Raw genomic sequence first — 22,878 nt, 5'->3', positions numbered from 1 at the left:
CCAAAAACTCCATGCTATCAAGAAAAAATTCTGCAATTCCTCTGTTGTACTAGTATTGTGCACATGTTGGATTAGATCAATGAAATAGATAGGTTTTGGGATATCAAATAGACTAGGCAAATGACCTTTCCAAAACTTAGCCAATTGAGGACAAAAAACAATGGCATGGCTCAAGTCTTCAACCTGCTCATAACACATGCTGCATTTGGGATCAATGTCAACATGTTTCTTAAGCAGGTTTGAACAGGTTGGCAAACAATCTTTGCATAGTTTCCACACAAAATCCTAATTTTCAGTGACACATTCATCTTCCAAATTGCTCTCCATAAGCTATACAGATTGCTGCTATTTGAACTCTGCTCTTCTGAGTCATTAATGCTATTTTGTAGCAATTTGTATGCACTTCGAACACTAAACTCACCACTTCTCTCTTCAGTCCACATCCACCTAACTTCATATCCTACATGACAAACAACTATTCTAATAATCTTCTTTGCTAGTATTGGATTGAAGATAGCTCGTACTTTTTGAGTATCCCACCATCCAGTTTCCAAGTTAATAAGAGAGTCCACAGTTTCTGATATTCCTTATTGGATCTCTACTCTTGTTTGCTCATAATGCAAGTTCCTGTAGTCAGGAATCCAAGGATCATGCCAAATCCTTATAGTCTTTCCATTCCCTACTCTCATTTGACATCCCTGTAAGAGAAAATATCTTGTTTCTCATATTCCTCTCCAAGCGTAAGAATGATTGCGGCTAAGCTTTGATTCCAAAAAATCTGTTCTAGGAAAATATCTTACTTTAAAGACTTGATACAACAGGGAACCGGTTTGAGTAACAAGCCTCCATCCTTGTTTGGCAAGAAGAGCTGTGTTGAACAATTTAAGATCCTTGAAACCTATCCCCCCTTGGAACTTAGATTTGCACATTTTCTTCCAACTAACCAAGTGGATCTTTTTATGGTTGTCAGTTCTGCCCCACCAGAAATTTGCCATCAAACTCTCAAGTTCTTTAAAGAGGCAATTAGGTAGTTTGAAGCAACTCATAGCATATGTTGGTATGGCTAGAACCACTGCCTTGAGTAACACTTCCTTTCCTCTTTGGGATAACTATTTTTCCTTCCAACATTACAATTTCTTCCATACTCTTGACTTGATTTTAGAGAAAGCAGTAGACTTCTTCCTCCCAATCGTTGGAGGCAAACCCAAGTATTTTTCATATTGCTGTATAACACTTCCACCCCCACAGATTTTTGATATCCTCTTGCATAGTATCACTAACATTTCTGCTGAACACCATACTAGTCTTTTCCATATTCAGTTTCTATCCAGATGTCAACTCATACCTTTTTAAAACAGTTTGTAATTTAAGGCTAGTATGCACATCAGCTTTACAGAAGATGACACTGTCATCATGTTAGTATGCTAATATTACTAATAAAGTTAATGCCTCATCTCCCACCAACAGCTTCTTCCAATCTCTTATGTCCGGTTTTTCAGTTGATAAAATGCTACTATAATAGGTTCAAGTAGGAAAATCACCTCTAATTATCGTCTCTAGACCTTACTTTTTTATTGCCTAAATCCTTTTAAGAGAGAAATGATTTTTATAGTTATAGAGTGTTTAATCGTGTATTTTTTTTTTAAATAATAAATTTAAAATTTATATAAAAAGTTAAATTTTTAATAATAAATTCTATTTTTTAAAAATAATTATGCATCACTTACTGTACCATTACTCTTACGTGGACTTCACACGATAACAACTAAAAACGTATCAAACGGTTTGAATTTTGCACGTTGTAACAGACAGCAGGCACTGGGTGGGAATAAAGAGCGATCGGTACGTTTCATTTCAGTTCCTACGTTTCATTTCAGTTCCTAACATCCTCTCCTGCCTTCGCCGGCCGCTCCACACCCCTTTTCCCCTACTCTCTCTCTATCCATACATGCATTTTCAGATTCGCTAATTCCAAACTTTCGGAAAACCTGATTCTCTACTCAATGCAAAGCTCATAGATCTCACTTCAGCCCAATTCGGTGCAACTCTCGGTTGTTTTGTTTTCCCCAAAGAAATGCAGAGCTCTTCCGGCTCGGTGGCCCAACTGCAGGCCATACTGGAGTGGCTCCAAAAGGAGATGGGTTACCGACCCTTGGGTCCATACAGCGCCTCGAGCGGCAAGTCACAGTTGCCCTCCATAGACTCGCTTCGCAGGATTTTCCGCGGGAACATGATCCCGGTCTGGAATTTCTTGATAGCCCGCGTGAAGTCGGCGAAGACGGCTGAGAACATTCGGAGGAACATTACGGTTCATGGCGGTGGCGATAGTGCTAGCAGTAGCGGCAGCGGCAGTGGCAAAGAGGAGGTTAGGGGTAGAGGGAGGCGGAAGGATAAGGTGCCCGTGAGGGGGGTGTGGCGGAGACTAGGGAAGCAGCGTTGCAAGACAGGGAATCGGCGGCCAAGGAGGTGGAGAGGTTGAGGCAAATCGTGAGGAGACAGAGGAAGGACTTGAGGGCCAAGATGCTTGAGGTTTCGAGGGAGGAGGCCGAGCGCAAGAGGATGCTTTATGAGCGTGCCAATTACAGGTTCAGTCACTCGTAAAACCGATGACAATGTTTAATTCTTTATCTGTTTGTTGACTTTCTGCGATTTTCACGGTATTAGCTCTAGACAAAATTGTGGAAAGAAATGTGAATTCGATATTAGGATCTGGTGTTTTAATGTGGATATAGCTAGAAATAGTACCTGAATTGTATTTGTCCTTTTTATTTAAGGGTCATGCACATTGCAAAGTTTATGTTAGTGCCCATATTTTTCATGTTTTAAAGACCAAAACTTGGTAGCTAGAAAGTACGGAGTTTATTGAATAGATGAGCAGCATAAGGATGAATACCCTACATGGCATTGCGTAGGTCTTTTCTCGAGCAGTGCATTAATGATATAACAGGATGATTTTTTATGATTGTATATTTTTACCAAGTAAGATAATTTTTAAAATCAAATGGTGTTATCGAAGTACACATGGAGTATACATTAGAAACATCTAATTATAAAGAGTAAGAAGATTAAAAAAAATAAGAAAACAAAAACTGGAAGGAACTAAAGAAAGCTGCCATCCAATGGTATAGAGTTCTAAAGAGGAAAAAGAGCCTTATTTCTTGTCATTGTCTTTTCATAATTTGTTAATTAACCTCAACTTTAACAAAGCTTTATACTGAAACTATCTGGGATTGGCATCATTTCCTTTTTACACCTACTCTAGAAGCAATTGATCTTCTTCTTGGTAACTTCATTAAAAAACTCGTTATCAAGATATCAATTCTAGTGGCCCTTTTTAGACTAGCCATCATCTTTGTATTTATTTATAATTTTACATGTATTTATTGAGTCTTGATTCTAGATGCTTAGAAATGACCAAGTTTGATGGCTACATTCTCAAGAATAAATCTTTTTGGATATATACATTTAATTGATGTGGATTGCATTGATCTATGAAACTCGTGGCCTTTACATTGTATACGGATTTTGCATGAGGGTTGACATTATGAGAAGACTGCTAGAGCATATATTGGTTTACACATAATGCAGGCACAAGGAAGTGATGTTGAAGGCTTATGAGCAACAGTGTGATGAAGCCACAAACATATTTGCAGAATATCACAAACGTCTTCATTACCATGTCAATCAAGCAAGGAATGCTCAGAGGTTGAGTGATGACTCTTCAGATGAAGTAAGTAACAGCTTTAGTGCGAACAGTGAAAAGGAAGCTGTTTATTCAACTGTTAAGGGAAACAAGTCTGCAGATGACGTGATTCTTATTGAGACTAATTGTGAAAGAAATATCCGAAAGGCATGTGAATCTCTTGCAGCGCATATGATTGAAAAAGTATGCAATTCTTTTCCTGCTTACGAAGGAAGTGGTATTCATTTGAATCCTCAATTGGAAGCAGCCAAGCTGGGCTTTGATTTTGATGGTGAAATACCTGATGAGGTTAGAACTGTTATAGAAAATTACTTGAAGAGTCCTCCTCAAATGCTTCAAACGGTTACTGCATACACTCTACAGTTGAAAACTCTGATTTCTAGAGAAATTGAGAAAATTGATGTTAGAGCTGATGCAGAAACTTTAAGGTATTATTATGCATTCCTGTTTTGTATTTGTACTTTCTCGACTTAACCAGCTCTTTGTTCTACTTTGTCAATGTTCGACTATGGTTGTTCAATTGGGTATATAACTAAACAGACAAATGTATGTGACGAGATTGTTACTTGCAATATTTTTCTACCATCGATTTTAACCATTTCCGTTAGAAAATAATTCGCTCAGGGTCTTCTTGAATGGTCATTTATGGTGCTTGTGATATAGATATATTAGTTGGCTTATCATTAGGAAACCTTGTTTGAGAAAACTTACATGTTTCAGTTTTAAATAGATGACCGAGCCTAGTTGGTCCAATACTGTCATTTCTTTGTTTTACTATAAGCCACCACCTTTATGGCAATGCTTGGAGCCGGTTTTGAGAGCTAGAATGCACTATTAGTTGATGTTTGTTCCGTGTACTGGGGCTAGGCATGAAAGAAATAATCAAAGTGTCAACAAGACGAGATTTTGGATAAAGGAACTTCTCAAACACCGTTTCATAAGAAATGCTAAGAAGAGTCCGAGACTTTTGGAGAGAATAAGACTTTTCTTGTTGTCAATGGTGGTTGGTGGTTGTTGATGGGGATTATCTGTTAGCAAAATGAACTCTTTTAGTTGTTTAGCTATAGAGTCAAAGGTTTTTGAGGTGAGAAGACTTGGGGGTAGGGTGTCCATTACTGAGAAAGGTTGGAAAGGAGTGAGCTGCATATGGCTGGGTTTAGAGACTATCAGTTGGGTGGCTAACTCATTGGAGGCTTGTTTGAAGGCTGAGAACAAAGGCTACTACTCAACTCGACGGGAAGGTGACAGAGGCCTTACAGCCCAGCGTTGCTCTAACTCTCGGGGCTCATATATGGCTTTGGCTGTGTATGGGGGGGGAGGCCGCAGGAGCTACATACTCATACCTGAAGACAAGGAAGGAATGGGGTGGAGGAAGATGGTGGCAGTGTTGAAGGACATGGGCAGAGTAGGTGTCCAAGGGAGAAACCCATCGCCTGAGATGGTGGAAACTTGGCCAAACAAGTCGTACAAGGAGGTTCTGGAGGTGCCTCAAGCTGTGCAGCGTAAGGTGATGGGAGGCTTGCAAAAGGGATTACCTCCCTTTTCGGCAGATACTCAGTGTGGAGGTGGTGTTGGCAGAGGGGTGATGGGACCGAAAGAAGAAAAAATTCTGATGGAGTTACGTGAAGTACAGGAATCGTTGGGGGAGCTAACTAATAGAGTTGGGGAGTTAATACGGTGCGTTGAGGGTTATGATCTGGAAGGAGTGGGCTCGGGTTGCCATGTGGGCCTTGGGGACACGGGTGGTGGGCTTAAGGGCCAAGGGAAGGGCTTAAGGGCCTTGGGGACACGGGTTGCCATCTGGAGGAAGAAGATGCAGGCCGCAGGTGGCCCGTCGACGAGTGGGCCTGAGCCACCGTCGCCGGAAACGACGCAATCGACTCCGTCGAAGGTCGCAGAGGCCACGATGGACGTTGCATCGCCGGCGGGTACAGAACCAGAGCAAGTAGAAGAGATTTACGACGGCCTCTGTGCTTACGATGGACTGAATGTTGCACAGACTGTCACGATGAAGGGTATCGGCGCACAGACTACGTAGCCGACGTCAGAGGAGTCGGCGAGCAGCGATAAGGTCATAGAAGGTTCGGCACTTATACGTGAAGTTGCTCTGGCTACTGTATTTGAGCCTATGCCTTCGAACCAGACACAGACAGCCCCGATGATGTGTTTGGAGCATGCTGAAACAGACACAGGTAGCCCCGATGATGTGGTTGAATCAGACTCAGCTATGGGTGGGTCAAGACTCACTATCTTGGCGGGAGCAGATTCTGTTGCTGGAAAGGAGATGGGTACCAGTCAGCTGAGCATTTATGGGACTCTGGGGGCAGAGAAGAGGAGGAGATGGGTAGCCCGTCACCCTTACAGATGCTCCCACCTCATATTGCACCTCGAGCATCAGATTGGGTACTAAAAAAAAGTAGAGGAGCTTCATGGTTGGGTGGGGATTTCCTGTGAAGGGTACGAAGACCAATTCTTGGCTCTCCTAGTAGCCATGGAAGCTGGTCGCTCCACAGTACTGAAGTCGGCTGCTAAAAAGGAGAGAGAATTGAAAAGATTGCAATGCTCCATTAACTATGATAATAAGGAAGGAACCTCGGGGAGAGATAGAGCAAAAGGGAGGGACATCTCTCTTGTTAATGAAGCCTAAAATCTTATCTTGGAACGTGAGAGGGATCAATGACGTGAATAAATGACTACTTATTAGGTCCTTTCTCCGTAGTTGGAAAGTAGACATTGTTTGCCTACAAGAAACTAAACTGACACTTATTTCTCTTCGTACTATTAGGAGTTTGTGGGGCGGTTTGCATGTGGGATGGCTGTATTTACCGTCCAATGGAGCTTCCGGGGGCATACTAGTTATGTGGGACAAAAGAGTGGTGGAAAAAATGGAAGATTGCATGGGGGATCATGTGGTGGCATGCTCTTTTAAGAACATAAGGAATGGTTATCAGTGGGCTTTTGCAGGCGTCTATGGGCCTAATCTTGACCGGTCTCGAAGGCTACTATGGGATGAGTTGGCCGATATTAACAGTTTATGGGACTTACCTTGGTGTATTGGAGGTGATTTTAACGTCACCCGTTTCCCAAGCGAGAGATCAGGTGGCTCGGGTTTCAACTCACCAATGGTAGATTTTTCTAACTTCATTTCCGAACAGAATTTACTAGATATTCCTCTTGCAGGTGGTTCATTCACTTGGTCTAGCAACCGAGAACTTCCATCTTGGTCGAGGATAGATAGATTTTTAATCTCTCCGGAATGGGAGGCACAATATCCGAATCTCATTCAGAAGAGACTTCCCAGGTTGTATTCAGATCATTTCCCCATTCTTGTGAATTGTGGGGGCATCAGAAGAGGCCCAAGGTATTTCAAATTTGAGAACATGTGGTTGAAGTCAGAGTGTTTTCTGGATAGAATAAAACAATGGTGGTCTTCTTACCATTTTAATGGTAATGCTAGCCATAAGATGGCTTGCAAGTTAAAGTCTTTGAAAAAGGACCTGAAGGAGTGGAATATACAAGAGTTTGGTAATGTGGACAGTCAGAAATCTGTTCTAATGGAGGAGCTTAAGAATATGGAGGGTGTGGAAGAGGAGAGGGTTAGCACTGAAACCGAGCGGGCCCGCAAATCCCAAGTGATTGCGGACATTGAACGGTTGTCTCTTTTGGAAGAATATCGTGGCGTCAGAAATCACGAGTTTTATGGTTAAAGGAAGGGGATAGATGCACCAAGTTTTTTCACCAAGTGGCCAACTCACATAGGCGGTACAATACTATAGATACTTTGTTGATAGATTGGGCGGTCTCTTCCAACCATACCGAGATCTCAGACCACATTGTCAATTACTATGATAAGTTGTTTTCGGAACAATTTGAGTGGAGACCGAGACTTGACGGGTTGGTGTTTGATGTTCTTGACCCGCAGGTTGCGAAACGACTCGAGAGGCCATTTGATGAGGTAGAGGTCAGGTCGGTGATTAGGGGTATGGCGGGTGATAAAGCCCCAGGTCCCAATGGCTTCTCCATGGCTTTCTTCCAGACATGTTGGGATGTGCTTAAAGATGACATTATGGAGGTTTTTCATGAATTTCATATAAGCGGGCGGTTTGAGAGAAGCCTTAATAGTACATTCTTAGCACTCATTCCTAAAAAGCCCGGTGCTGTAGAAGTGAAAGATTTTCGCCCCATTAGTTTGGTGGGTGGGCTATACAAAATTTTATCCAAAGTATTGGCGAGCAGACTGAGTAAGGTGATGGAAGGCTTGATTTCGAAGCCTTAAAATGCATTTGTTCAAGGTAGGCAAATCCTTGACTCGGTGCTTATAGCCAACGAATGTCTGGAGAGTCGTATTAAATCGGGAGAGCCGGGACTCCTTTGTAAGTTAGACATGGAGAAAGCTTACGATCACGTCAACTGGAGTTTCTTAATTTATATGATGGAAAGATGCGGTTTTGGCTCTAAATGGTGTTCTTGGATCCTTCATTGTATTTCCACGCCTTGTTTCTCTGTTTTGGTGAATGGCACATCCAAAGGTTTTTTTAAGAGCTCCCGAGGTTTGCGATAAGGAGACCCTCTTTCTCCTCTTCTCTTTGTTTTTGTAATGGAAGCTTTCAGCAAGATGATTTCAGGGGCGGTAGAGGGAGGATTCATATCAGGATTCTCAGTGGGAGAGGCAAGGTCAGGTTTGCTTAACATCACTCACCTTTTGTTTGCTGATGATACACTAATCTTTTGTGAGGCCAGACGGGAGCAAATCCGAGCTTTGAGATCTCTTTTATTATGCTTTGAAGCCGTGTCAGGCTTGAAGGTGAACTTGGCTAAATCAGAGGTAGTGCCAGTGGGACATGTACCCAATGTGGAGAGTCTGGCATCCATCTTGAAGGGTAAGATAACTCAGCTGCCCATGAAATATCTTGGCCTTCCATTAGGTGCGGCGTTCAAATCGAAATCTATTTGGGATGTTGTAATAGAAAAAATGGAGAGGAAACTAGCTGGTTGGAAGAGGATGTACTTATCTAAAGGGGGCCGGGTGACTCTCATAAAAAGTACTCTGTCTAACTTACCAACATATTTCCTTTCCTTATTTCCGCTCTCTGCTAAGGTGGCTCATCGCATGGAGAAAATTCAACGGGATTTCCTATGGGGAGGGATCAAAGATGAGTTTAAATTTCACTTGGTGAAATGGGCCACAATTTGTTCCCCTATCAAAGAAGGAGGTTTGGGTATACGGAATTTGAGAACTTTCAATCAATTGCTTGGCAAATGGTTATGGAGATATCACCAAGAACGGGAGGCCTTGTGGCGAACCGTTATTGCTTTGAAGCACGGGGAATCTTGGGGAGGGTGGTGTTCTAATGCGGTGAGTGGACCTCATGGAGTTGGGCTTTGGAAACACATTAGAAGAGGGTGGGACACATATGCAGCACTTACTTGCTTCAAAGTCGGCAACGGATCTAAGGTAAAGTTTTGGCATGACTTATGGTGTGGTGATCGGGCGCTCAAGGATGTTTATCCACAAGTTTATAGCCTAGCAAGAAGGAAAGAAGCTTCTATCGCAGATCTGATTATCTCTTCCAATGGCTCTTCCCATTGGAACCTTACTTTTCATAGAGATGCACAAGATTGGGAGATGGACGACCTTTCGGCTTTTTTTGATTTTGTGTATTCCACTAGTGTGTCGGGGGAAGGAGAAGACAAGATATGTTGGCGTCCATCTAAGAAGGGAGTGTTCACGGCTCGCTCTTTCTACCATTCCTTAAACTTGCACAACTCAGTCCCGTTCCCATGGAAAAGCATTTGGAAGACAAAGGCACCTCTAAAGGCAGCTTTTTTTGTATGGACAGCATCTTTGGGGAAGATTCTTACCATAGATAACCTAAGGAAACGTGGCATTATCGCTATAAATTGGTGTTATATGTGTAAGAAGAGTGGTGAGTCCGTTGACCATCTATTACTACATTGTGAGGTTGCCATGACTTTATGGACAGATGTCTTAGCACGGGTGGGGTTAGCGTGGGTGATGCCGGAAAGGGTGTGATTTTTTAGCCTCTTGGAGAGGTATTAGGGCAACACTCAAATTGCATCCATATGGAAGATGCTACCTATTTGTCTATGGTGGTGCATTTGGAGGGAGCGGAATGCAAGATGCTTTGAAGATCAAGAAAGATCAATGGAAGAGCTTAGAATTTTGTTTTTCAATACTTTACTCCATTGGTCGATTGTAATTGATTTTCATGGCAGGTCTTTTCATGAGTTTCTTGTATCTCTAAGATAGACATTGTGATCGTGTTCATGTATATGTCCCGTGTACTTGGACACTCTATGTCTCCCTTTTGATCAATAAAAATTTGTTTACTGATCAAAAAAAGTGTACTGGGGCTATGGCTATTATTATATCCGGAGTTGATGTTTTAGAAGTTATTACTTTGGCAACAATGTTAACTCAAGGCTCTTTGAAGTATGCTCATTGGTTGAAGGTCCTTTACTGGATGTATTATTTTCTTTGGCCAATAATTATCTTTGTGGGTTTTAATCCAATTTTTAACACCCTAGGAATTGTATCTTCCGTTCGTTACTCTTTTGTGAGACACGGTCTATTTTTTGTCAACATGCCTTTTTTTTTTTTGGTCGGTAAACAAGATTTTATTGATCAAAAGAATAGGCAAAAGTCCAAGTATACGGGAATATACAAGAGCAAAGCCTAAGTGTGCTTAGTTTAGGGATACAAGGAAGTCAACCTGCCTGTTATAAAATTATTCCAATGGTTTTATTGCTTTAGTTTTTTGATAAAGGATTTTATTTTTTCCTGTAGTTTTCATTATTTGCAATGAGTTTAGATTACTACTGAAGAAGGGGTTAAAAACAAAAATGGCGTTTATGAGCCTGGTTGAAAAGTTATCCCAACTATACAAATTCAAGCTTGATTTTAGTCTATCCTGTCTTTTTGTCATTCTTGGCTCTTAAATTGTCAAGTTTAACAATTTAAGAGCCAAACACACATATAGTGACGTGTGTGCAAGAGAGAGAGAGAGAGAGAGAGAGAGAGAGAGAGAGAGAGAGAGATGAAAGAGAAGAAGTTGCCATTATGGGGATATGTTTAAAGTGGCATGTTTATTCATTTGCGATATTTAATTTTTCTGGCATGAATTGTTACTTTATTTGACTTGTTTCACCTTTGTTTCCTTTCGTCCAATAGTGATGCTTCCTTGTTTTCCCTGACTCTTCAGATTAAATAGATGTTTCTCTGGTATTATGATTTTCAAAAATCTTGTGGTGGAATTCGTGGTCTTTTTTGTCAATGTGTAATCACCATTTAATGGGCCAATACTTTTTTATTGCTTAATAGGTACAAATATGAGAACAATATAGTTATGGATGCATCTTCTACTGATGTGAACTCACCATTACACTATCAGCTTTATGGTAATGGAACTATTGGAGGAGATGTACATTCTAGAGGAACTCAAAATCAACTTCTTGAAAGACAGGTTTCTTTTTTAGTTTTCATTTTAATTTAATTTTATTTTTTTCTGCATAATTAACATATTAGATCTTTCTTATGCGGTGGATCTGTAAACTACTTTGTTTTCCTCTCCTCGGACTTTGACTTTTTATATTTATCTTCTACGGGTCACCTAATAATGTAAGTATTCATGTTCCTTTATTTAATCTGATCAAGTTTAATTATCTCCCCCCTTATTTTCTAATATTCGTTTTAACTCCCACGTACCTGGGCTATGCCTAGTTCTCATCAATAAAATCCTTATTTATCGATAAAAAAAAAATATTCGTTTGAATTTATTTTTTGATTGGCACCGGGTGTCCAGGAACAGTGTCCCGACTAATCACAGTGGTGCACAGGCCCTCGGCAATATTCGTTTGAATTTATTTCCAATGATACACATTTTTTTAATTTTTTTAATCTATCGAGTGTAAGTTCCCTTTTTTTCCTCCATGCCAAATGGGCTTTTAGTGCCAGACTAGCACCTTTTCCTAAAGACGGTTTTGATTCAACTATGCACGCTCTAACTTTTTGTTCTTTTTCGTTTTCTGATTTCTGTTCAGTTAATGTTGTTGGGAAGTTTAACTCATTCTGGTTTTTTTGTTGTTCATAGAAGGCTCATGTTCAACAATTTTTGGCTACTGAAGATGCACTGAATAAAGCTGCTGAAGCTAGGGACTCAATTCAAAAACTTGTAAAATGTTTGCATGGAAGTAGTGACGTAGTTTCTTCACATTCATTTAGTGTTGGAGGTGCATCACAGAATATGGGTAGTCTTAGGCAATTCGAGGTAAGCCTGTAGATCTTATGGGTTTCAGTTTCCATTTAACAATAATATGGATGGATCATTGCCATGGTTAGAGGTTATTTACTCGTCTTTGTTCTTCCTTATTTTCTTGTTTAGAATAATGTATTTTACTCAACTCAACTCAGTTCAACAAAGCCTTTAGTCCCAATTAGCTTCAGATCAGCTCTGTGAGTCCTCATCAAGTGATTGGAGTTGGCCACATTTATTCTATGCTACATTCTATCCTATCTAAAAGATGCTCTCTTCTGCCTTCTAAGTCAACATATCCTTCTTCACGATTTGACAACTTGAGTTATATCACTCTGAATCAATCCTTTCTCAATAATTGATAAAATATTATCTGAGTTTTATGCTATGTTTCTCTCTCTAATCAGGGAAGTTTTTGATCATTGGGCCATTCTATTATCTGTGGGTTGGTTCAGTTTGAGGTTTGGTCAAAGGAACGAGAAGTTGCTGGGTTGAGGGCAAGTTTCAATACACTAATGGCTGAAGTACAGCGCTTGAATAAATTACGTGCAGAAAGGAAAGAAGCGGAAGATTCTTTGAAAAAGAAATGGAAGAAGATAGAAGAATTTGATGCTTGTAGATCTCAACTCAAAACAATATATACTGCTCTTCGAAAGGCGAACATGGTAAGATATATCATTGTCAAATTCCTGGTAAAACCAGTCCTTTTTTGAGGCACTTTTAGTTTTAGGGAATATTTTTGTTGTCTTGTAAAATTTGGAGGATTTACTTTACTTTTGAATAGCATTTAAGAATTTGTTTTCCTTTTAAATGGGGCGACAGAGAAAATATACACTGTCAGTGGAACTGCCATTTTAAGCACAATTTTATGATTAAATGGCATACCACACTTCCACTTTCCATAATTGGTGTAATGGCCAATGGCACATCTTTGGTGATGGATCTATTGCTAAATTATAGTTTTATGCCTCATTTGGTTACACAGTTGAGATGAGATGAGATGTTTTGTTGAAAGTTGAATAAAATATTGTTATAATATTATTTTTGTTTTGAGATTTGAAAAAGTTGAATTGTTTATTATATTTTGTGTGGGAGTTTGAGAAAGTTGTAATGATTATATGATATGATGAGATGAAATAGTTTGGTTTTGTGTAACCAAGCCAGCCCTTAATTGATGCTAGAAGAAGGCAGGAAGGGATAAAAGAAAGTGCATTCTGTTTGAGAAATTATATCCAACATGTTTAGTATCTTAGGCAATATATTCATGTAGTGAAAGTAGTATATGGATTTAATTTGGCATTTATGGCTGTTGTTTCTATAAGTTAAGTGACAAAGTGAATAATTTTTTTCTTCATAAGATTCTTCAGGTGATTTCATTAATCTTGTAGGATGCTGCTGCATTCTGGAATCATCAACCACTAGCTGCAAGGGAGTATGCATCAAGCACTATAATTCCAGCATGCACAGTCGTGATGGACATTTCAAATAGTGCAAAAGATCTTATTGATAAAGAAGTTTCTGCTTTCTATCAAAGTCCAGATAATAGTATCTACATGCTTCCATCGACCCCACAGGTCTGTCAGCTATGGTAGAAAATGTTATCATGTGATTTATTAAAGTATTATAATGAGTCTGTTGGCAGTCTTAGATTTTGCTAATTACTAGTTTATTTTTTTCATTGTTCCTTTCACGATAGTTGAATTAGCTCATATGATTTTTTTGGGGGGCGAGAATTGACTGTTGGAATCTATTTTTGATGACCAACTGTTGGAATCTGATGGAAGTAAAGGGAACTAGATTTTGTTGAAAAATAGATTGCTTGTCACATGAGCTTAAGGATCAATAATATTTGTTTATTATTTTACTTTTTGTGAATTCATTTAAATATGCAATAGTATAATTATAACTAGTGTTTTGTGCATAAAGGAATGTGCATTAAGAGGTGCTTGATGTTAAGGCAGGTGCATCTGTATGGCGCTATCTATGTTTCTGATTGCCGTCTTAGCACTAGTGATTGCAAATGCTACTTGACATAAACAATATTAAACAAAATGCACCTCATTCCATGTTGAAAATGATGAAAACTAGCAATCCCAAAAGCTTTAAGCTGTTGGAAAGTGAACCAATTGTCTTTCAAGCTTTATGACATGAACACTAAGGGCTCTTTTGGACAATTAGAATATCTCAGAATATCTGTAAATAGTAGTGAAATGGTTTGTGAACAGTAGTGAAACGGTTTGAGTTAAAATGTTTTATTGGATTTTGGGAAAGGATAGAGAAAAGGTTGAATAAATATATTATATAGTTAAAAATTGTTCGCACATATTTTTTTGTTTGAAATTTGAAAAATTTGTATTGTTTTTGTGTTTTGTTTGGAAGTTTGGGAAAGTTGTAATAATTAGATGAAAAAGTTGAGAATTTGAAATTGGAAAGTCTTTTATGTTTGAGTGATGTTTGGGAAAGAAATATTTGAGAATACCTTGGTAAACAAACAAGGCTGAACAACAACGCCCCGCCCCTCCCCTTTCACATATGTCAGGAAACAGTACCATGACTTGTACCCAACTTAAACAAAATGCACCTCATCCCAGGTTTTGAGCCTCACTTTGAATTGGTGACACCCGCTGAAATTGGAATGACACAAAGACGCTTAGCATGACCCCTGTGTAACGATGACTTGACAGATCTAGGATTGATATTTTCATGGATGATTGATGAGATATGTCTGAGGAACTGATGTTTTGAACTTTTTCTGAACTATTGTCTGCAATGCAGTAATTGCCTGTTTCTTTTGTAGTCTTCTTGAAAATTGAAACCCGTTATTCAATGGGTCTCACAAATAAAGTCTTGCATGGTTCAATTCCGTATAAACAGTCAATTATTTGATCTGTGGAGACTCAAGTTGGATGTTGATAATGATGTCGCCGCCTAATGTAAATGGATTTCCTGATAACTAATCAGACAGATCTGGGCACTAAGATATCCCTTATGGCATCATTGTCTGAAATAGCCCAGCCTCCTAGTGTGCTTGTCATGTTTGCAACTGCTTTTTTTCTTGGGTTTAAATCTCTTTCTACTTTAGAGGTCATGAAAAGATTTCTCTGCAACAGCTTGCATCTATAACCTGTAGGACTTATTTTCCAGTAATTTTGCATCAGGCACTCTTGGAATCCATGGGTGCCAATGGATCCACTGGATCTGAAGCTGTCGCTGCTGCCGAAAAGAATGCTGCTATTCTGACTGCAAAAGCTGGTGCCAGGGATCTATCTGCAATTCCATCAATATGCCGGATTTCTGCTGCGCTTCAATATCATTCTGGTGAGTTTTTTACAATTGACATAGAATGCTAACACCATGGAGTACATAAAAGGACCAATTGCCTCCTTGGGTGTATTGGTTCTTTGATTATTTATTTCTACTGAAAATGGAGAAAATCAAAAAAGAAAAGAAAAATACTTCATTTCAATCATTAGAGAGTGGCATGGTAAATGAGTTCCTGATCATTTAAAGTTTTACACGCTATTTAAATAAATTATTTTAGGTCAGATAAAATCAATTTCAGTCACTTGATCTTATGTATAACCCAAACCTACTAGCACTGAAAAACCAATCTTAATGGAAGTCAAACCCCACTTAGGTTTTATATTGAAATAATGGGTGTGCGACCTGCTATGTTTGTGTTTTTCAACTTTTATTCTTTAGATTAGTTGTGTGGCATACTAACAAAGAAAAAAGAAAGAGATTATTCGTATGGTGTGGAATGCCCACGTGATACGTGTATTTTCAGTCCCTACCTAATTCTTGTTTTATCATCAAGTAATAACTTGTGCTCTATAATTAGGCTTGGAGGGTTCAGATGCTAGTTTAGCATCGGTATTGGAGTCCCTTGAGTTCTGTTTGAAACTTCGTGGTTCCGAGGCTAGTGTTGGAAGACTTGGCAAAGGCAATAAATTCAGTTCATATACGGCAAGAACTTGTTCAAATCGGTCATGCATTGCTGAACCATGCTTACCGTGCTCAACAAGAATATGAAAGGTGAACCTGAAATGCCTTCTGGCTGATAAATGCTATTATTAATATTTTTTTTTTTCCCTCATGGAAGTTAATCTTCTCAATGATATTGCATATCAACTCCTAGGGGTTGGCTCAAGTGGTCAAGGCCTTCTCTTTGAGGTATGCTCCCTCTAGGTCTAAGGTTCGAATCCTCTTCGGTGCAAACAATTCCTAGGGGCTATCGGACTGGGAGATTTTCCCCTTGAATTACCCGAGGCCCACTTGTGGGAAACTCATTACCAAGGGCCTGTGTACCTCTGGGATTAGTCGAGATGCTGTTCTTGGACACCTGGTGCCAATCAAAAATGATATTGCATATTGTTTGAACCACCAATGACCAAGCAACATCTTTTACTGATCTGCTGTGTTTCATTTGTGTTGGCTGTTTCAACCTTTTGCTGAACGTGCATCTTTTAGGAGATGTGTTTAAGGTCTTTTTAGTCTACGTTCTTTGCCTTTTCTTCATCTTTCATGTACCAGGCGTATAATAGCTCTTGTGCCATTTTGGAAATCGATCTGCATGATCGAGCTATACCACTCAGGAAGGATCACATGTGCATTGTAGTACCTGTGACTTGACTTCTCTCTCTCTCTCTCTCCCCCTTCCGCTTCCTTTCACCACTCCCGAATGTAAATAAACATGTTGGTTGAGTTTCTTATTTATATGGTTTTTCTAAGTTTTGTGAATGATTTGTTTAAGAACTATCGACTACATTATGCAGGACAGCAAGTTATTGTTTGAATTTGGCTGCTGAACGAGAAAAAACTGTTACGGAGAATTGGTTGCCTGAGCTTAAGACTGCAGTTTTGAATGCTCAAAAGTCCTTGGAAGATTGTAAATACACTAGGGGATTGGTAAGCAAATCGCTTTTCACCATGACTAAAGTAAATCAACTCTAGCAAAACCCCCCCCCCCAAAAAAAGAGATAATGTTAGCTTTGGTATAGGGGGGGTTGGGTTGGGTTGGGTGGCGTAAGAGATACTATTGTTGATAAATTCTCAAATAACATATTGGTTGTAGACAAAAGGATATCGAGTTATGAACTACTCAAAGCTTTAGACAACATATGTGCTCCATCCTAGGTTATTTTTAAAATTGTGTTTTTGTTGTTTCTTTCCAAGGCACAATTAGTTGTTGCATTTTGATACAGAAATAGTCGTCTGGGATCACTTGTTTAAGTTTTTTGTGATATTCAAATCTCTAGGCATGCTGTTTTAAGAGTATCTGATCGCTTTTCCTGGGAGTTTGTTTGAACTCAGAACATTATTATTTATTTGCATCTGATCCATGCACCAATCCTGTTTTGTGTAGATTTTTGGATGACAGGTCATAGATAGATCTTAATGAGAATGGCTGTTTTTCAAATTCTTAAGGCAAGAAAAAAAATGATTAATTCCAAGTACGGCAATCTCAAATTCAAATAGTTAGCATTCCTGTTCATCCTGGTAAACTACTGAGAATACTGTTTTGGAGCCTTCTTTCTCTTGAGGCCTCATATACAACTATATCTTCCTTGAGCACTTCAAATGATACATGCCAGCTCAACATATCTGAGTCTGGGTTTCAGGTAACCACTAACTATCCAAGTCCCCACATGTTTTCTGAAGCTTGATACCTATATCTTTGCCGGAAAATAGCTTAGTTTGTAATTTTTTACAAGTGATTTGCTAGACTGGTAGTCTAGGTCAATGCTTCGTTGGCCAAAATGGCATCTCCACACTAGATACGCAATTGGTTGAGGGAAATATCACAGGATCAGTCTCGTATGTGTGCATGAGTAACCGTTAAGAAGGAAAAGAAAATTATGCCAAAGGCCTATGGCCTAATTGGCATAACCCACAACCTCCAAAATGGAGGTCTGAAGTTCGAAATCCCCCTCTCCAAAAAAATATTATTTTTATGTCCCAGATGTTAGTATGCTGTACTGGAGCTATCATCACGGTGCCAACATTTAGGGTGGTCATATAAATCCTTGATTTTTTTTTCTGGGTTATTTTATTTTATTTTCCTTAATATTAGTTTTTTTAATTTTTTGTATTATGACATGACACTGCAGCTTGATGAGTGGTGGGAGCAGCCAGCGTCAACAGTTGTTGACTGGGTCACGGTGGATGGCCAAAATGTTGCTGCTTGGCATAATCATGTTAAGCAGCAGCTTCTTGCGTTTTATGATAAGGAGCTCTTGTGAGTGGATTTTTGAGGCTAGGATGTAACAAATCATTATGCCAAATCACCGTGGCCATATGGAAGCAGTGTGCATGCAGCACCGGATGGTACTGCTAGTGATGCATGCGAAGGGATCTGTCTCAGAACATCTTTTTAATTGTGGTTTGACATACGGCCAGGCCAATCTAATTTTGTCCATGATGGCCCTCCTCCTCGGGGAGATCATTTTTTTGTATTACAAGCTATTCATAGTGTTGGGTTTCGGGTGGTTTATTATCCCTTTTCGGGGGCTTGATTAGTGCCATGTAATCTTAGCGACATGTGTTTGTACTTGATTGTTTGACATGGCTATAGTTGAAGTGGAATGCATAACGATCCCCCTCATTAACAGCACTACTTCTTTATACTGTGGTTTCTGCTTGATTTATCTTTAATTGGGAGCACTGAGCAGTTTGCTGCACAGTGGCACTGAAGTCGTTTATACTTTATACCTCCTTCAAGGTCACATAAACTAGCCTGGCATTGATAATGGCCGTAAAATTAGTACATGAATTTTTAGGTTTTTTCAATTTGAGATCTCAGTTTTTAATTTTTGTCAAATTAATACTTGAATTTCAACCAAAAGAAAAAAAAAAAAACTTTCAAATAGGTATACTCTATCAAATTTTTCGTTAAAAAATGAGCGGTAGGTCACGTGTCAGTCTTTGATTAGCTAACACGTGGCATTAATATCCACGCCAGCCAATCATAGATTGATACATGGTGTACGGGTGCCACGTGTGGTGTGTTTTCAATCACGACGTTAACTTTTTAATGGTAAAATTAATAAAAATTTTGTTATTAATTTTGCAAAAGCTGAAAACTCAAATATTAATTTTGCAATTAACCCAAAATTTAATATGGTTATGACTGATCAAATTCCTCTAATGTTTTCAGGGACGTCCTATATATTCATTAAAGTGATTCTCCCAAATAAACATTCATTGTTTTAAAATTCAAATATTTATCATTTAATTTCTTGTCTTATCATATTTAGCAATGTTAATTCAGGGAAATCTCTATAGAAGAATTGAAATTAATGATCGAGGTAACAAAATCCACATGGCATATTACCATGCACAACTGATAAAAGAGTTTGAAACAGGGCTTTGCAAACTCTGGACATGCATTTAGCATTATTACATATAATATATGAATAATTCTACTTGTCATCAACATGTCCACAAAATTGTTATATAATTGGTCATCGATTCAAGGACTCATGAAATTTATGGCTACTTTTCATGTCTCGTGAACCAACAGCGACCCAACTATACCATCTTTACCTTTCACTGCGTTAGCTTGTGGTTGACTGGTTTTTGCATGAACGACATAACTAAAGAGGCAGCTTGGTGGACTGTGACAGTTTATAAGAATTGTACGTTCAGACCCTAAATCTATACCTCAAGAAGGCAGCTAGCAAGCTAGCTAGAATATGATCAAACAGACAATACAATTCACAGAGAGTATACTACATTAGCAATAGGCCTCCTGATCAGCAATTCTCATTAAACCCAACTCGATCGTGCTGCGTTGCTCATTTTCTTCCAAGACAATATAATGTCTTGCCTTTTAGTCATACTCTTCCTCCTCGGTATCGCAATCACGACTAATCTTTCCGAGGCTACTAGGCATGAGACGAAGCTGCTTTCATCTGCAGTTGTTGTTGGGACTGTCTACTGTGACACATGCTTCGAACAGGATTTCTCTCAGACCAGCCATTTCATTTCAGGTTCGTCTCAATAACTTCATTAAAGAAGTTGTGTGTGTGTGTGTGTGTGTGTGTATGCATCGATCCGCTTAATTCAGAGGGTAGGGAAATTATTTCTGGGTTGTGTATGCAGGTGCATCTGTTGCTGTAGAATGCAAGTATGGGACCTCAAAACCGAGTTTCCTGAAGGAAGTGAGAACAGATGAGCATGGAGAATTCGAAGTTCATTTGCCTTTCTATGTAAGCAAACATGTCAAAAGAATTGAGGGATGTCAAGTCAAGTTGATCAACAGCAGCGAGCCTTACTGTTCTGTGGCCTCAACAGCAACTTCATCTTCACTCCATCTCAAGTCTAGAAAGCAAGGGACTCACATCTTTTCTGCCGGACTCTTCACCTTCAAGCCATTAAAGCAGCCAATCCTATGTGACCAAAAACCAAGCATTCAAAATCCCAAGCAACTCTTTTACAGGAAAGTAGTCTCACTTTCTCCAACAAATTATTTAGGATATCCATCACCTTCGAGTCAGGATCCAATAGTCCCGGATCTTCTTCCCACACATCGTAACTATCTTCCCCCTCTTCCAAGACTGCCCGAGCTTCCACATTTGCCACAACTCCCTCCTCTTCCAAGACTGCCCGAGCTTCCACCATTGCCACAACTTCCCCCTCTTCTAGGACTTCCATTTCCACCCAAACCAGGAAAGACTATAAAATCAAAATCTTCTGAATACTTAAAGAAAAGTCAGTTACAAGATCAAAAGGTAGCCCAACCGGACCTTTTCTTTCCCCGACTTCTTCCATCAAATCCATTTAAGCCATCTCTACTTATCCCGAAGCCATTCCAGCCATCACCACCACCATCGATTCCTTTTCCACCAATACCAGGTTTTAGTACTCCATCGCCACCTCCACAATCTCAGCCATTTCCTTTCCCTCCATTTTCTCCAGTCCCAACTTCCCCTCGCATTCCTGGCATTCCGCCTGCTTCTTCTTCAAAGCCAGCTTCTCCTTGACTGATCAGAATTTCTCCGTTTACAAGCTCAAATAACATCTTTTGCAATGTTGGTATAGTATGCATGTAGATCTTTGAGGAGTATTTCTCTCCGTTTACATGATATGTTAGAATATTATAAAAAAAAATTCATATAGGCCCAAGTCAGCTCAAGTCCAACCAAAGTAAAAAATTCATCACGTAGTTCGGGCCCAAATCGAAAGTAGTGGTATCAAAACGACCTTGAAAAATTGATCATTTTTCGATCCGTCCAAGACTCCAAAGCCCGGCCTCACAAATGATGTTAGATGTAAATTTATAACGATTAATGCTATACAGTTTTAGAGTGTGTAAATCTCGTATATTCATTTTAAAAATAATAAATTTTATTATTTATTTTTATGTAAGTTTTATAATTATCCATTTTTTTTAAATAGAATACGCAATGAGTCTAAAACTGTAAAGATTATTTCTTTTTAGAATATGCAACGATGCAAGCGCCCGTAAGTTTTATTTTTGTAAAAAAAAAAAAGAAAAGATGAGACCCACCATTTTTTTAATTATGAATCTCAATTTTTTTTCAAAAGGCTTATAAGATACTTGAACGCCATAAACTTGCACAAATTATTATACTAAGAAATTAACGTCTCCGCTATTGTTTTCTTTTAATTTAGCCAAATAACCATCACATGACTATTCCCTCGTAAGGACAATTATCACAACGTTTTGAAGCGATTGAAAGTCTTGATCATGTAAAGTTCATGTATGGTTGTTAAACCATCGATTGTGTGATTGGAATATTACACTAATTATTTAATTACTTACTTGTTTATATTGTAACAATGGATTCTATTTTCTATCCGTATTAGAAAATGAATACCAAACTACTTTGAGGATGGAAAGTATATGCTAAAAAATAAAAAACAGAGAGAGAATAAATAAATTTCGAATTTTCTACGCTTTTATAATTTATTTACAAGTACGCAAATTAGATCAATATTATGACATTCTGGCGACATCAATAATAAAAAAAGATTATTTCTTTTGGCATTTAAAGTTTTACTACTAAAAATGTGTGTCTGTGTTTATTTTAAGATGACAGCTGTGAACAGCATGAGATTTCCCCTTCAACCGAGGAAAAAAGCATGAAAATTATGAAAGGAAACGTGAGAACGGGCGTCAGGTGAGCGCAAAAGAGGCCTGCAAAATTGGCATTAACTATAGTACGAGGAAAAAATATATCCATCATTTTTTTTTTATCATTCTCTCATCATCTTATAATATGATATTAAATTATAAATTTATAAATAAAATATAATAAATAATTTTCAATTATCTAATATCACATCATGAGATGATAAAAAAATTAATAATGAGTAACATTATTCTCAAATATAGAAAAATGGTCCGTCTATCATTCCTATAAGGAAAACTCTTGATACAGACGTTTTAGCGCACCCCTTGCGCACTAAAATGACTTGTCAAATTAAAACGTTGTGTTTTGATTTGGTACTGAGAGAACCATTCTCTACTTCTGAACCATCTCCACTTCTGAAACCTAAGATCATATAAATATTGGGAAAATGATAGACACGACAAGCAGACATGCTTTCATATTATAAATAAAAAAATTCTTCTCATCAATTACTATTCATTATCTCACACTCCACAACTATCAAAAGAAAAATTATCAGATATGAAGTGTGAAAGTGAATAATGACTGATGTATAACATTCAACATATAATCTGTCAATATAAACAACTTTTGTAAATGCATGGGTTTTTTCAACTTAAGTTATTATCCTATAGGAGGAAAGATTATAAAAGGGTAAAATAATGTGCATGTCATGACCTTTTTCTCCCGTGATGATCTAAACCCACTAAAATTGCAGAATGTTGGAACGTGGGTTTTAGTTCATTCGATGGTTCAATAGCAATTT

General features: G+C 38.6%; 2 protein-coding genes and 1 non-coding gene across 3 annotated transcripts; all 3 read left to right on the top strand.

The window, feature by feature from the left end:
• Positions 1 to 1,780: 1,780 nt before the first annotated feature.
• On the top strand, positions 1,781 to 18,589 carry LOC121252171 (AUGMIN subunit 5-like). Its single transcript, XM_041151668.1, is given in 12 exon segments — positions 1,781 to 2,393; positions 2,396 to 2,585; positions 3,589 to 4,131; positions 11,046 to 11,187; positions 11,815 to 11,991; positions 12,432 to 12,641; positions 13,365 to 13,550; positions 15,135 to 15,294; positions 15,818 to 15,896; positions 15,898 to 16,011; positions 16,752 to 16,884; positions 18,087 to 18,589. Coding segments are annotated over 12 exon segments (2,385 nt in total). The 5' UTR covers positions 1,781 to 2,074; the 3' UTR covers positions 18,219 to 18,589.
• Positions 14,577 to 14,681, top strand: LOC121253784. Its single transcript, XR_005938502.1, has one exon. It is a non-coding gene; the product is annotated as a U6 spliceosomal RNA (small nuclear RNA).
• Positions 18,590 to 19,416: 827 nt separating the features above from the next.
• Positions 19,417 to 21,079, top strand: LOC121252262 (36.4 kDa proline-rich protein-like). The gene is made up of 2 exons (XM_041151820.1): positions 19,417 to 19,967; positions 20,080 to 21,079. Exons 1-2 carry the CDS (start codon positions 19,796 to 19,798, stop codon positions 20,958 to 20,960), a joined length of 1,053 nt encoding a protein of 350 aa, XP_041007754.1. The 5' UTR covers positions 19,417 to 19,795; the 3' UTR covers positions 20,961 to 21,079.
• The last annotated feature ends 1,799 nt before the right edge of the window (positions 21,080 to 22,878 follow it).

Source organism: Juglans microcarpa x Juglans regia, chromosome 2S (assembly GCF_004785595.1).
Source record: "Juglans microcarpa x Juglans regia isolate MS1-56 chromosome 2S, Jm3101_v1.0, whole genome shotgun sequence".
NCBI classification, from domain to species: domain Eukaryota; kingdom Viridiplantae; phylum Streptophyta; class Magnoliopsida; order Fagales; family Juglandaceae; genus Juglans; species Juglans microcarpa x Juglans regia.
Note: the sequence above shows the minus strand (reverse complement) of the source record. Positions and strands in the feature narration are given on the sequence as shown.